Source organism: Emys orbicularis, chromosome 2 (assembly GCF_028017835.1).
Source record: "Emys orbicularis isolate rEmyOrb1 chromosome 2, rEmyOrb1.hap1, whole genome shotgun sequence".
Taxonomy (NCBI): domain Eukaryota; kingdom Metazoa; phylum Chordata; order Testudines; family Emydidae; genus Emys; species Emys orbicularis.
The window spans coordinates 41,131,262-41,147,490 of record NC_088684.1 but is presented as its reverse complement, the minus strand read 5'-3'; the positions used below and the strand labels follow the sequence as shown (position 1 = coordinate 41,147,490).

The window sequence follows — 16,229 nt, the reverse complement described above, 5'->3', positions numbered from 1 at the left end:
ATGGCATGACCAGTACTGCACACAGTATTCCAGATGATGCCACACAATTAATTTATATAATAGCATTACAATAGTCTCCATATTATTCACCATCCCGTTCCTTACGCGCTGTAACATTTGTTAGCTTTTTAGACCATAGCTATGTATTGACGTCTACAGTGATGCCCAGGTCCCTTTCTTGAGTTAATTTAGTATCCTGTAAAGTGTACAAATTCTTAAGGACTTTGATTTTTTTCCTGCAATGTTCATTATTTTGCATTTAGCTACACTGAATTTCATTTGGCATCATATTGCCCATTCACCTAGCTTGTTTTGGTCTTTCAGAAGTTCCTCACAGGCCTCTCTGGTCCTGACTAACCTAAATAACTAAGTAATCTGCAGTTTTGGCTACCTCACCATTAGTAAATATATTAAACAACCTTGACGCACCCTGCTGCTAACCTTTTGCCTTGATGAAAATTTACCATTTAATCCTTCTCTTTGCTTTCTGTTTCCTAGCCACTTCTTTATCCGAGACAATATATTTGCTTCTCACCCAATGACTAAGAACTCCTAGTAACTTTAAGAAAAGCAGAGACAATAGCTTATTCTGCGTCAAACTATGCTTCCAGTTGAGCAGCTGAGACTGTAAATTTGAAGTAGCTCAAATTGAAAGTCGTTTTTTCTGCCATTGCTGAGTGTGTACGTTGTCATATAAGGAGTGCGCTGAATCTTCAATTTGTGCTTGAATTCTGCATTTTTAAAGTGCATGGAATAGTGAGAACAAATTCTGAGTACTCATAGACACATAGGCGCCAACTCCATGGGTGAGCCGGGGCTGGAGCACCCATGGAAAAAAACTAGTGTGTGCTCAGCACCCCACCAGCCACAGCTGTTTGGTGGTGCCCCCAATGAGCTAATCAGGGGCATCACCAAATAGCTGTTTGGCCACACCGACGAACAGCTGATCGGCAGCCACCTCCAAACAGCTGTTTGGCAGATTGGGGAGGGACTTGGGGGAGGGCATAGAGTGGCGGGTGGGCATGCAGGGGCCTCGGGGAGGGGGTGGAGCGAGACAGGGTGGGGGGGGTCTATGGAGTAGGGGTGGAGTGGAGTGGGGTCTCTGGCCGGAGCAGGGGTGGAGTACCCCCAGAGCAAACTAGAAGTTGGCACCTGTGCATGGACAGTTACAGGAAGATGGAATTAGAAATAGAAGTCTGGCCAATGAAATTACAAAGGCTGGGGTTTTCAAAAGAGTCTAAGGAAGTTAGGCGCATAAATCAATGAAATTTGGGCACCTAACTCCCTTCAGGTTCCTTTGAAAACCCCAGCTGAACTATTAATAAAAGACTGTACAGACCATAGAAATATACTTACAAGAGTCTATGCTCCCCAAGTATCTTCACGCCCCATATATGTACAAAAAATCCTCCCATTCCTGGTTGTCGATACATATTTATAGATGTTTAAGGCCAAAAAGGACCATTATGATCATCTAGTCAGGTATCCTACACAACATAGGCTATGCTATCCATCATCCACAAAATACAGGTATGTACAAAGCCCTCCAAAGAACATGCATCATCACTCTCCATTAAATATGTATCTTCCGACAAAGACCACATCCCCTAAGAGATCTGCAGTCAGGTGTTCCTGTGTTCTGAGAGACCAAATAAGTGCTTCCTGGGAAAATCTGTTTTCAGTGCTCTTGCTCCATGTGCCTTCCCCCCCATACACACCTCTTCAGCTCCTGGGCTCCGGGATCTCTCTACAGGTAGGTCAGTGACCAATAGCAGACTGCACTGCAGAGAGCAGCTTAGTGTCCATCTTCAGGCTGCAGTTCTAAAATCTCTTTGGTGGGGAAGGCCTCTGTCTCATTTACCCTTCACTTGGGATCTCTGGTTGTCTGTTCTTCTCTCCTGCTGGCAGGGAGGAAGATGTTACTGGGCATTCTTATCCTGTCCTCTTTGCTGTTGAAGAGGAGGGTTTTGGTGAGTGATCTATTGTAGATATTATTCTAAAGCCAGCCAGCTCATTGGCCCTTTTCACAAATTTTGTGCTGCTGCTTTCATCATCTTCTACCCCTCTTGCATGTGTGGACACACGTACAAATCAATGGACCCTATGCTTTGGAAGCCCTGCGTGTGGATGAACACATTATGTTAAGTGACTTTCTTCTTTATTCAGGAACTTAAAGTCCTAGGTAGAGATGTCACTAATGCAGCTTTCATAGGAGCCCCAATACATCAGAAATTAAACTTGCCCTAGCAACGTTTCTATTCTTAATATAGCTAATGAGAGTTAAGATTCAGTCCAGTTTAATAGAGTTAGTAGGGTAAATTGCCCGCTCTAGTGTAAAAATCTGCAGAAGGGGCCAATGAGAAAGGAAAACTCAGTGAATTTTGCCTTGCTGACTCTTCCTGGAATTATCCCCACTGACTAGAGGAGTTTGGCAGGCCTCACCATCGATTTTGGCAGCACTCTACCAGCCCCTCCCCATCTCCCTGAGCCATTGATTGCATGGACAACTCCTGAATCTGCTGCTTTCCCTGCCATTGGGCAACAAAGTTTCAGCAAGAGTCAAACTGCCATTGGCAAGGTCCCCCTGCAACCGCACAGCTGCAGTCACAGAGAGGATCCAGGGGAAGATAATGCAAATCAGAGGGTGGAAATGCCTTTGCTCCACCCTCTCCTGCCCCCTGAAGTCCACAGAGATCCATCCACCCCTACAGAAGAGGGGTAACTAATGCTACCAGGACAGAACTCCTGCCTTCTGTGCAGAAAGAGGAGAGGGATGGCTCCACTGCTTCTAGCGGAACCAATGGATATAGGGAAGCAGCTGAGTTGCTGTTTTAAGAGTGTATCAACTTTCCAATGGAAAGTCCTATTTCCTTGGTAGTAGAAAAGATGTTTTTAAACTCTGGTGATTTAGTTTCCTCCAGGTATTACTTGGATTCCCATCAGAAGCATTAAAGCTATACAGTGATTCCTGGACTCCTCTGGGCACTGAATTTGATCCCTCTTGAGTATTTCCTCTACTTGCCAATTTACCCCTCTCTGCACACCTGTTTGGGAACAGACTTTGTTCTGCTCCTGAGCTCCAGACGACCCTGTTAAAATCACATGGGCAATCTTTTTAGATTATCATAAAAGATTTTTGGGTCTTTCAGATAACTGTTAAACACATCTATTCAGCTGCTCATTTAATATATATCACTTCTGAATCAAGAGACTGCTGTCATATATACCGGGAACACCCTAGTGATAAACTGGCTTCTGCTCTGACTTCTAGCAACAATAGCAAATGGAACTCCGTATGCAGCAAAGCTCACACACAGCTGAACAGAATGCCAAGTATGGAACTCTGAGAGCACTAGGTCTCATGTTAAAGAAAAGAAAATCCGTAGGAAAGTCAAAACAACAAATGTAACTGAATTAAAATGATTTGTGTCAATTATTGTTCAGCATCAAAGCTCACATGATCTAATCCAGAATCCATTGAAGTCAATGAGATCAGGTACACTGAGAGTTCTGGGACTCACCCACCTCATGCTTTCACATCGAGTATGTACGCAGAATCATCAATGAAAGGTGAATGTTTAGAAGAAAACCTCTGTTGTTTTGATAAATTGTGGTTGTAACTGTGTATTGTATGACATCATTAGCAAAATATCTTTATAGTTTATTAAAAAAATATTGAAGTATCTGGACTCTTTTCTGAGCTAGTACAAACAGAAAGATAGCTTTTCTCATCTCTGCCCACAGGGACCACTCTAAATCATACCTAAAAACTCCTTTGTTGTTTCTTAAAGGTATATTTATTTTTTATAAAGAACTGAATTATTGTTCAAACAATACAGTATTTGCTTGTTCATATGCCATTCAGCTGTGTTAGAGACGACCAGCTGCTAATTCATGAATTTTTAACTTCTTTTTATAACTCCAATCATTTGCAGGAGTGGACTATTGTGCACTGAGTGACCCTGGTTGTGAACATTTGTGTGTAAACAGTGAAAAATCTTATACTTGTCAGTGCTTTGAAGGATATGAGCTTCGTGATGATGGGAAAACTTGTAAACGTAAGTTTTTATCAGACCAAGTGACATGGCACCATATCTTTTGTTGCCTGCATCTATACAGTATAAAATCAGTATGTGCAATGTAAATGAGTAGCTCTGAAACTGGACTCTGGGACTGAAACTGGGGACCAAAGGTACATTAGTACAGAATTGTATTTTGCAACAGGCAACAGTAATTTTCTCCACAAATTAGGTTAAAAAGATTAACATTTCTACGGCCTCTCTCCTTGTACTGCAACCAAGGAGCTCACAATATGAATGGCGTTTCCATTTCTTTGCCCTGCTTGTGTGACAAAGAACGTTAAAAAGGGATTGCATAATTTGGGCAAGACTGTAATGAAATCTGAAAAAATCATTGCAAAATTTTCTTCAGTATTACAGCCCTCTCTACTGCTCAGTCACTGTATCTTACTTCTTTAAAAGTCACCTAGATATAATGTGTATAGTAATGTAATTGTATTCCCATTTGTTTGAGGTCTAATCCATTAAACTGATTCTCATCTGATGTTAAAAAGCATGTTATTAGGAAAGTTTTTAAAAGACTCAGACACTACAGCTGTGGTGGGCAATCTGTGGCCCGCAGCCCGTCAGGGTAATCTGCTGGCGGGCCGCCAGACTTTTTGTTTACATTTGCATGGCCACCCGCAGCTCCCGGTGGCCACGGTTCACCGTTCCCAGCCAATGGGAGCTGCGAGAAGTGGTGGCCAGGTGAACCGTGGCCACTGGGAGCTGCGGGCGGCCATGCAAATGTAAACAAACGGTCTGGCGGCCCGCCAGCGGATTACCCTGACGGGCTGATGGACCGCAGGTTGCCCACCACTGTACTACTGTGATAAATTAAATCGATAATATTATTTACTGTTTGTATTAAACCACAATCAGAATTGGAGCCCCATTGTGCTAAACTATGCAAACATATAGAAAGACATGCTCCCTTCCCTAAAGTATATACAACCTGAGGCCTTGATCCTGCAAGAAGTTACGTGCAAGCGGACTCCTGCACTGGCATTGAGCTCTGTGATGGGGTGTTCACCCCACACTTGCCCTGAAAGGGTTAATGTAGGCCAAGATGAGGAGGGGGGCCATTTAACCAGACAGGCTACAGCTGAATAATCCCCTGATGGGATGAGGAGGAAGGAGCTGGGTGGGGTTTATAAAGACAGGAAGCTGATAGCAGAGGAGGCTGTGGGGAAGTAATCTGCAGTCATTCCCTGGGAGAAGGGAGGTGTGTTTGGGGTCACAACGGCAAGCAGCCTACAGTTACTCCCTGGGAGAAGGGATTTTTGGCTGGAAAACCCAGAGAGGAGGGAGAGCCAGAAAGGATAGGAAGGGCTTAGGAAAAGCAGCAAGGAATAGGATAGTGCAGACCTTGGCTGCTGATGAGAGGATCCCTGAACTGGAAGCCAGAGTAGAGGGCGGGCCCCGGTTTCCCCAAAGCCACTGGGGAAGTGGCACAGACCAGACAGTGGAGCGCAGACTGCCTGAGACAGTTTGCCCTGAAAGACTTTGATACCTGCAAGGGGAAGAGCACAGTGAGCTGGCCAGAGGGCCAAGTCACAAAGTGGAAGCTGTAGCTCCTGGAGAGAGAGCAGCAACGGAGCATGCAACAAGCTACCAGAGGCGTGTGCAGCCGCTGGAAGGTGCTAATCCCAGAATGGCCAGGAGGAAGTGCCCTAATGGTGAGTGGATCCCGTGACAAGCTCTGTGCAGGACTTAAAACAAGCTGGAACAAGGGAGTATAACAAAGAGAGAGAAAAGGGGAAGGAAAATGAGCATAACAAAGATATTTAGTACATGATTGTATAGCTTTTAATTTTTGTTTTGTTTTAAACACAGTATAAGGCATAGCTAAAATTAAATGAAATATCAGTAGTCCTCACTGGCCATCTGCCTGCCCATTATCAGCTGACGATTTCCTGTGGGCATCACAGCACATAATACAACAGATCATTTACATCATCCTTAAACACCACATAAACTGAGCTTTTGTAATCCTATTTTATTACAAAAAGACAAATATCTATTTAACCACAGAGGCAAAAAGCCTGGGTGTTCTGGGTTTCAGCAGGTATTTTTGCTTGAAGATAGTAAGATGATGATAAATATCTTGTTTTCACAGGAAAAGCTGGATTGAAATGTAAATAACTTGACAGTTCAAAATCTTCTTACTCCTTAGAGGCCAGTGACCCAGGGCTGGATTTTTTTAAAGGTATTTAGGTGCTCACCTAGGCACCTAGGGGATTTTCAAAAGCACTATACCTAGCTCCTCAGTGGCATTTAGGCACCTAATTCCCCTTGGTTTCAGTGAGAGTTAGACACCTAGTACTTTTGAAAATCTCACTAGGGGCCTACCTGCATCTTTAGGCGCCTAAACAACTTTGAAAATCTAGCCCCTAGTTATTATGCTTTCTGATTTTTTCCCCTTAATAAAGAAACCATGGATTAAGAGGAGGAGGAAGATGTGCTTGCTTGTTAAAAACAAAAGATGAAAGAGTCAGAGGTTGTTGGAAATGCATTGCTGGATTCCACTGAGCAAACACATGAAAGATTATGAGCTGCAGGGCTCTTTCACTGGAAAACTAAGACCTTTTAACCTTTGCATTTATAAAAATTTTAACTAGCAAACTTTCTTTTCTGTCTAAATTATTCTCAGATAAAGACCTCTGCAAATCAGTTGACCATGGTTGTGAACATGTTTGTGTTAATAGTGACAATTCATACATCTGCAAGTGCCGTAAGGGATTTGCACTGCGGGAAGATGGGAAAACGTGCAGAAGTAAGTATCCTGATTTTTGCCATACATTTGTGTGTGCAGCAGGCAAAGAAAGAAAGAACTTCATTGCTCTTTTACTGAAAGAATGTCCCTAGTAAACTGTATTAAATATCTAATCTATCCTCAGATAAAGACCTCTGCAAATCAGTTGACCATGGTTGTGAACATGTTTGTGTTAATATGGACAACTCCTACATCTGCAAGTGCCGTAAGGGATTTGTACTGCGGGAGGATGGGAAAACGTGCAGAAGTAAGTAGTCTGATCTCTAATGGAAGATTATCCTTGTAATGTTTGTATTTGTAGAAGTGTTTTAACTAGCGAACTCTCTCAACTATTCTCAGATAAGGATGTCTGCAAATCATTTGACCATGGTTGTGAACATATTTGTGTTAATAATGACAATTCCTACATCTGTAAGTGCCAGGAGGGATTTGTACTGAGAGAGGATGGGAAAACGTGCAGAAGTAAGTAGATTGATCTTTACTGTACATTTGTTTCTTCAGCAGACAAAAAGAGAAGGAACGTCATTGCTCTCTTTCTGGAAGATTGTCCTTGTAATTTTTGCATTTATAGATATGTTTTAACTAGCAAACTATATTAAATATTTTAACTATTCCCAGATAAGAACGTCTGCAAATCAGTCAACCATGGTTGTGAACATGTTTGTGTAAATAATGATAATTCATACACCTGTCAGTGCCATGAGGGATTTGTGCTAAGAGAGGATGGGAAAACATGCAGAAGTAAGTAGCTTGATCTTTGAAGTACATTTATGTCTACAGAGGACAAAAAAAGAAGGAATTTCATTGCTTTCTTACTTGAGAAATATCTGTCTAATCTTTTATAAATGCAAAGTAGTTCTAACCAGCCAACTCTCAACTATTCTCAGATAAAGACCTCTGTAAGTCCATTGACCATGGCTGTGAACAGGTTTGTGTTAATGATGACATTTCATACACCTGCCAGTGCCATGAGGGGTTCATACTAAGAAAGGATGGGAAAACATGCAGAAGTAAGTAGCCTGATATTTACTGTACACTTCATGCTGATATCACTACATGAGAGAATGAAAATCTTAAGTGCCCTTTCCTTGGAAGATCGTCCTTGTAATTTTTGCATTTATAAAATATTAAATATCTAATCTATTCCCAGGTAAGGATGCCTGCAAATCAGTTGACCCTGGCTGTGAACATATTTGCGTTAATACTGACAGTTCATACATCTGCAAGTGCCATGAGGGATTTGTACTGAGAGAGGATGGGAAAACATGTAGAAGTAAGTAACCTGATATTTACTGGCAGATTGTCCTTGTAATCCCGTTTATAAAAGCATTTTAACTAGCAACTCTCTCTCTCTCTCTCAGATAAAGATCTCTGCAAAACGGTTGATCATGGCTGTGAACATATTTGCATTAATAATGACCATTCCTACGTCTGCAAGTGCCATGAGGGATTTGTACTACAAGAAGATGGGAAAATGTGCAGAAGTAAGTAACCTGATCCTTACTGTACATTTCATTCATTGAGCAGCTGCTTGTTTGATTTTAAAATGAACTGATCCAGCATCCCTTCTTCAAAAATCATATCAAATTTGAGGTTGAACCACTTAACCTGAAGATTTTGGAAGCAAAAGCTATTAAGAAAGTAAGAATGATTGTCCTTGTAAGCCAGCGAGTATAGCAATCATTCTTTCCAAACATCAGGAAAAGAGCCAAAAGTAAAAATCAAGTTGCCAAGGAACTTGCACTTTAATTAGGTTCATGTACCATAGGGTTGCATTTCCTGATTTAAAAGAACATCGGGCTTAACTTTCCTGTCTTCTAACATGAAAAGCCTTGACCATTGTCCCATTTATCAATGTTTTCCTAAATTAGATTGTTAGGTGTTTGGGACAGAAACTCCGCCCCCCTCCTTCCCTTCCACCATTCTATGAACTACCATGTACATTTCTACTACTATATAAAGTCCTAGGAACTTCTGCAGTGTTCAGCCCATCAAAGCTGCATGACCCAGCCTGGCTCCGCAACAAAGGATGTCCATTCTAATCTTAGGTTGGGAGACCTGCCCCCCAAAGGGCAATATAATGCTCATGGACCTGCCCAAACCTTCTCATTGCCTAGGACCATGGGTAATGGATTAATCCCTGCTTGGGCTGCAGAACTTAACGAAGGAGAAGCAGGATCGGTGGAGTTCTGTTTGAGGGAATGGGAAACTCCCACTGCCAAGGGCAGTCAAGTAGGGTGACCAGATGTCCCAATTTTATAGGGAGAGTCCCGATTTTTGGGACTTTTTCTCACATAGGCACCTATAACCCCCCCCCACACACACACACACGCACACCTCCTGTCTCGATTTTTGACACTTGCTATCTGGTCAGCCTACAGCCAAGGATCCCCATTCCTCAGTTCTTTCATGCACCAGGATGATGATCACCTTCAGGATGCAGTGTGCAATCAGCCTAAACAGTGGTAAGAAAGTTACAGACCCTTTCCTGTAATGTGAGTAGGGCCCCAAATTGGGGCCTGTGACAAAAAATAGACACTTTTTAGAAGTCTCTTATAAAGCATAGGCAAGTAGCCTTGCTGACCTCTGTCAATGGAAGAATGCTGCAAAATATACAAAAGACCTCTTGGCTCTTTCCTACAGATATGTTAGGCTGCAATAATCAATTACTGTCTAAACATATATGGATGTTGGCTTTTAAGTTTTATTTACATGTAAAGAATAATAAATATTTTAAATTGCTTAGAGAAAAGGAACAGGATAATGGCATCTGGAATGTAAACATAGCTATATCCCAGTATGTATTTGTATTTTGAGAAACTAAGCCAAGTTGCAGACTGGATTTATTACTAGTTGATATTAACATATTAGTTTAAGTTTGTTATTGTTATTATGAAAAGCATAGCTAAACTGGGCACATGGTCAGCTAACCAGAGCTTAGTGTTTTGGTACACTATATAAACCTTTTCTTTAGAATACCTAGCAAAGGAGAGAGAAAAATCTCCATCTAATTTGAATATTGTCTATCATGAATTATAACTAGGAAAGTACACACTGATCTTGACACCGGTAAAAGTTATAAATCAAAGTTAATTTGGGGTGGTCAGAGGAGACATTGAAAGTCCGAAAGAAATAAAGGTGCAAATCCTCCAGTCCCTGCTCAGTCACATTTCCCTTAGAAGTTAGTGAGAATTTTGACTGAGTGAATACAGGAGGATTTGGCCTAATGTTAACTAGACAAAGGTGTTCTTTTTTCTGTCCATGGTTATAGCAGTGATGAGGTTGGAGCTAGCAACATTTGATCTATCTTAAAGTTCCTTCAGTGTTAGGAAGCAATTAGGGAGAAAAACCTAAAGTTTCAGATGAGAGCGGATGATAAAAAAGAAACCACAAATATATTTTGTTTTTAGTAAGATTTGCAACACAGAGGAAAACTTCCGAATAAGGTCAAATGTTTGGTGGTCATTCATTTCTTACAAAACTGACAAATACATATCTGAATGCAGCACAATTAGTACATTCATATCAAGGCATTCTTTGGCACTGGTCAGAGTAATATTTCTAAACACCTATCTTAAATACATTAATAAATTTAGCATCACAACACAGCTGTGAAGTACGGGTGTATTATTATCTCCATTTTACAAATAAGGAACTGAGGCACAGAGAGATTAAAGGCTCAATCCTGTAAAGTTCTGAGCACTGCTTCTGATCCAACCAAAGCACTTCAGTACATGAATACTCCCATATGTGTAACTTTAAGCACACGAAGCCAATAGGACTCTCCGTGCTCCTCAGACTAGATGATCACAATGATCCTTTCTGGCCTTGGAATCTATGATTCTAAGTGTTTTGCTGGATTGGAGTTAAAATTTTCAGTACCTTGCAGGATGAAGCTCCTAAGTGTCTTGCTTAAGGACAGAGGAAGTCTGTGGCAGAGGGGCTTTCTACACCTATACAACGGGTAAACCCATCAGGTACAGGCCTTGCTGGGGATACAGTAGCATCACTACCTATGCTCTGCCTCCTCTAGGCCCACTGGTTCACTCCCAGCAGGATTAGCCCACCTCATATTCCTCACTGCCTTTGGCTAAAATTATGGCTACCTCCTGTGTGTGTAGGCTACTGTGAAATGTGCCTTCTTCTCCTCCCCACCCTTAGTCCTCCCCAGCATATACCTATCATCATATTGTGGCCCTTAATCTTCAAAGTGAGGTATTATTATTTACTAAATTCTTCAGAACTGTAGCTGCCCTTGAACTGGACTAGGCATAAGGGAACATTTCTTAAAGTATAGGCAGTTGTTTCATCCATATGTACCACCTGTTAGCATGGTACATGTTGTTAGCGCTTGAACTTAGGTCAAGTGATGAATATAATGGGAAAATATAATTGGTGAAGGGAGAAATTTTATTTTAAAAGACAGTAGGCAAAGACAGATCTGACCCACCTCAAGAAACCAGCTTGCAACACCGTCCTTCAGAAATGTAAACTGTTTCTTGGTGTCTGAAATTTGCTTTCTGATTCCACTTCCATGTCTCTGTACTCTGATTGCTTTAAGATTAGAGATAGACAATGATAATTAAAAAAAAAAACGCAGGCTGAGACCTCACCTGTGCAGTCCATTCCATTTTTTAACATTTGAATCAAAACATAGCAAATAAGAACCCCTTCTCTTGAACCCCAGGGGGAGAGACTGTAGTGATTTAGATATGACTGGTTCCCTCTAGTGTTGTATGGTATAAGTGTGGTTTTGTCTTCCTTTTAGAAATTAATCTTTCCAAATGCTTCTTGCTTGTATCATTTTTAATCCAATGTAGACTGTATGGTAAAAATAAAAGGTATCCTGATTGTTTGGCATTTTGAAGTTATTTACCATGATTACATGAACAGACTGTTTATGCTGGTACCAAGTTTTGTTTTGTTTATAAGACAAACTAATTCCAGAAATTCCTTAAATGTGCTTCTTTCTCACAGTAAAGCATAGTAACTGCTTTGTTGAACTGTGGCGAACCGGTCCTACTTCGTGAAAGAAACTGTGTATCATCCACTGCTTTCTACTAACCTGTGAATTGCATATGTGCTGTGTGTGTATGAGAGATTGATATAGAATACAGGTATATATCCATACAATATACCCCCAAACACATACACTTTGCAATATTTTTGCTCATTTTAGCTGACCATTTCCATTTTTGTCTCTAGAGTTTTCTGTTTAATGGATCTAATGGATTTGGAATAAATTTGAAACAGGTTTTACATTAAATTTTTGGAGTTTTTTTAATCCTTTGCAAAAAGTACAATCCTCAGTTTATTGTTCCTTATCAGATGGCTTGGGCATTAACTCAAATCCAAGAGATTGAGAGTTAAAATCCTATTACTAAATAATTAGAACAATACCAAAAATATTCCTGCTGAGGTCTCTAAACTAAAGGATACAGGCAGCTCCTGTCTCTGTCTTGTCTCCTTCCACTCAGCAGAAAAGCCACCAACCTTCCCACTTCTGTTCCCTCCCCTCTCTGAGACTTTCCCACAAACTTAGACTTGGATGGAGAGAGCTGTTAGAAGGAAGAGGAAGGCCCAGCAAGCATAGTCCAGCCCTGCTTCTGTTAATCCTCAATGCTCCTGTCACAGTACGGCATGCTAGACAATACTGGAATAGAAACTAAATGCTATTTCCTGATAATGGTGTGATGGAGTAGAGTATTTAGTTTTCATGTTTTGTTCGTTTGTTTTTTTCTGTGCTGCATTCCAAGAGATGGTTATAAATTATGGCTCTACTAGAAGATCCCAGAAGCAGTGGGAATGGTGTTTGATGTCAAACATAGGGCAAAATTCTATTCTCCTGTCCACAGTACAGATCCTTCCTAAGTGCATATTTTTCACTTGGTATCTCTACGCTGGTGAAAATCAGTGAGAGTTTTGCTGAGAAATCAAGCACAGAGAAGTGTGGATCTGAAGAGCAGAATATTGCCCTTAGATAGCACATTACTGGTGCGGCATGACTAGGTGATAATATCATCGTTACCGCACATAGTCATTGAATGTGTGTTGGGGAGGGGTAGGAGGAGGGGGAAAGGAATTTTCATACAATCTGTACTTATTTTCAGAAATCCATTTTGTACCCCCCATGTCATTATAAAGTTAGGACTAAAATGTTGATTGGCCATTGTCATTGCCATTTTATTGCTTTTAGTTTTGTAGGGATAATAGAGTGGTATTTTAGGTAATTAAAATACAGGATGGTCTCAGCAATGTTTTTTAATGGCTTCACCTTTTACCTCTACGTTGAAATTGTCTTTGCTGAAATTTTGAGAGATAAGCCAGTCCAGTGTATCTCTTATAAATGTATTAAACATTAAGCAAACAGTTATAAAACAAATATATGTTTAAATGAAATATGTCATTAGCTAATTTAACTTATAGTTTTCCTAACTTGCTTAACTTAATTTACAGTAATACAGTGCAATAATCAAATCAAGGTTATAAATGAAGTATAATCAGTAAGTCACTGGTTCAGTTTATTTGGCTCACCGAGTATTACAATTAGTGATTGTATTAATTATAACGAAAAAACTCTGTGTTTTACAGGAAGGTTAAGGGGAGAAGCTGTTCCCTTTAAGTTAAGCCATTCAGCTAAAAATCTAGTCCTTGCCTTGGTTTTAAGTAAATACAGCCCTTAGAATGATTTCATGGGCCATATTTACACTACAAAATTATGTCAACCTAACTTAGATTGGCATACAGCCACAGCAGTTATTAAATTGCTTGTGTGTATGCAACTCAGCTCATCGTGTCAGTGGTGTATGTCTTCACCAGGAGTGCTAGTCTGGATTGTATTGTCACTATGGGACAGCTCCTGAAAGCCAGTAACAGTCCACGTAAGCAACACTTACGGGTCTACACTGACACTGCGTCAACCTAATTACATGGCCCGTGACTCTACACTGCTCGGGGTGGTGTTACTAAATCAGGGTAGAGAGGCTCTTACATCGTCAGGAGCCAAATTTAAGTGAAGAAACTTCCACAGCGAGGTCAACACAAGGCAGCTTTCATTGACCTAACCATCTAGTGTAGACCAGGCCTCCTTTAGCTGCTCTCTCCCATTAAACTTCACTGTTCACAGAAACTACATCACATTGTTGTTTATTTAATCTATTTTCCCTCCCCACTTTAACACAATGGCTGCATCTTTCTGCCAGTCTTGCACAGATACAAAATGTTTTCTAGAATCCCACACATAGCAGTTTCAGAATGACACTTATTTAATCCACAGTTCTCTCACTAACAGGTTTAGGGAGAAATTTTTTGCAGCCCTGAGCAACATAGCTAGGTCCATCTAATTTTAAGTGTAGACTAGGCCTTAGTTTTGGAACTAAGGTTTTGTCTACACTAGCACTTTCGTTGGTAAAACTTTTGTCAGCCAGGGGTGAGAAAAAACAGCCCCCTGACCAACATAAGTTTCACCGACAAATGTGCCAGTGTGGACAGCGCTATGTTGGCGGGAGATGGTCTCCTGCCGACATAGCTACCGCCGCTTGTTGGGAGTGCTTTAATTATGCTGGCAGGAGAGCTCTCTCCCACCGGCACAGAGCGGCTACACAGGAGACATTAAAGCAGGGCAGCTGTAGCAGTACAACTGCGACGCTGTAAGGTCTGTAATGGAGACATAGCCTAGGTGATATTTACCTGTATCTTTATAAATGATAAAATGAAACTTGAAGCTTTTTGACGTGGGGGGGGGGGGGGGGGGGATGGCCTGGTCTTTTCTCTCTCAGATGTAGATTTCAGGCTTGGCTTAGCTGAGGGTCAGAATCTTTTCGTCTTCGTCCTTGGATGGCCAGTCCAGGAAATTGAGCAGGATACAATTTTGGGTGTCTTATTGATGTGAGAGAGCCTCCACTTCCTTCCGCATGGTTAGAGTGCTTTGTAGAGATCAGTGTCCCTTTCCTCCACCTCAGGGGGACACCCCAATATCTTCAAAGGCCAATTAGCTGTTACAGCCTGGTAGTCATAAGTTACTTGGTCTTGAAGATTCCAGGTTAGAGTGTACATGTCTTACTGCAGTTCGTTCGTAACTGCTAACAGATGTCTCTTGAAAATAGAACACAAGAAGAGCCATATGATAAGGAGCTGGTAGGCAGACTTCTGCTTAGGCCCACAACATAGTGTTTAAATATAATTAATGACTTGTCAACATATACACATCCACTCATTCCACATGTACTCAGGACAATGAATGACACTGGGAAAGTAATGCTGAGAGGTGGAGGCAAAGTCTAGGGCAAGTGGATGACCTTACTCTAATAACCGTTTGCCTACAAGCTAGAAATCTGCTTCGGACATCTAGTAATGCTAACTTTCATTAAACAGTTACTCAGACCTGAATCCAAATATGGCCTATGTTCTGTCCAGTTTTCTTTTACACATTTTTTCACTGTGGAATTTCAAAAAATGATGAAAACAGGATATGAGAATTCAAGCTGTTAACTCGAGCATCTGATTGTGAGGGGAGGTGGTTTCAATCTATTCTGGATCTTGTCATGCTCCTTTATTGGGCTCCCATGAAGTCATATTTTCCTTTATCTTAGGTACTTTTATGGCCTTCATCACCATGTTGTCTGAGCACCTCACACTCTGTAATGTATTTATCCTCATAATGCCCGTGAGGTAACAAAGTATCATCATCCCCATTTTACAGATGGGGAACTGAGGCACAGACAGAGTGAATGACTTGCTCAGGAGGGAACTGAACCTAAGTCCCAGGCTAGTTCCCTAACGACTGAGAAATCCTTCCTCTCTTTAAAATCTTTGCTTTTATTTTATTTATACAGGATGCACTGAAGGCCCAATTGATCTGGTGTTCGTGATTGATGGATCAAAAAGTCTCGGAGAGGATAATTTTGAAGTTGTAAAGGAATTTGTCTCTGGAATCTTGGATTCTCTTGAGATTTCTCCCAAAGCTGCTCGAGTTGGTTTGCTGCAGTATTCCTCTCAAGTTCGCACAGAGTTCACATTAAGACAATTCAGCACAGCCAAAGACATGAAAAAAGCAGTATCCCAAATGAAATACATGGGGAAAGGCTCTATGACTGGACTTGCCTTGAAACAAATGTTTGAGAGAAGCTTTACTGAAGCAGAAGGGGCAAGGCCATTTTCAGCAGAAGTACCCAGGGTGTCTATAGTGTTTACAGATGGACGAGCCCAAGATGAAGTCTCTGAGTGGGCCAGCAAAGCAAAGCAGAATGGTAATCTAGTATTTCTTTGTCACTGTTTCTTTAAGGATGTTTATATTTATTTATTTTAAAAAGTATTTCAGCGTATATTAATGAAGAGACAAGATTAATGTACTGGCCAGTGCATGTAGCACTGCCCTCTGCTGGAGAGAATTATAT

At 41.1% G+C, this 16,229-nt stretch overlaps 1 protein-coding gene across 1 annotated transcript in view; it reads left to right on the top strand.

The window, feature by feature from the left end:
* Positions 1-16,229, top strand: part of MATN2 (matrilin 2) — a 100,236-nt gene that overhangs the window by 72,496 nt on the left and 11,511 nt on the right. The window contains exons 9-17 of the mRNA XM_065398125.1: positions 3,936-4,058; positions 6,712-6,834; positions 6,959-7,081; positions 7,174-7,296; positions 7,453-7,575; positions 7,722-7,844; positions 7,985-8,107; positions 8,196-8,318; positions 15,669-16,082. Of these exons, the coding sequence (XP_065254197.1) occupies positions 3,936-4,058; positions 6,712-6,834; positions 6,959-7,081; positions 7,174-7,296; positions 7,453-7,575; positions 7,722-7,844; positions 7,985-8,107; positions 8,196-8,318; positions 15,669-16,082 (1,398 nt within the window). The remainder of the gene's footprint in view (positions 1-3,935; positions 4,059-6,711; positions 6,835-6,958; positions 7,082-7,173; positions 7,297-7,452; positions 7,576-7,721; positions 7,845-7,984; positions 8,108-8,195; positions 8,319-15,668; positions 16,083-16,229) is intronic.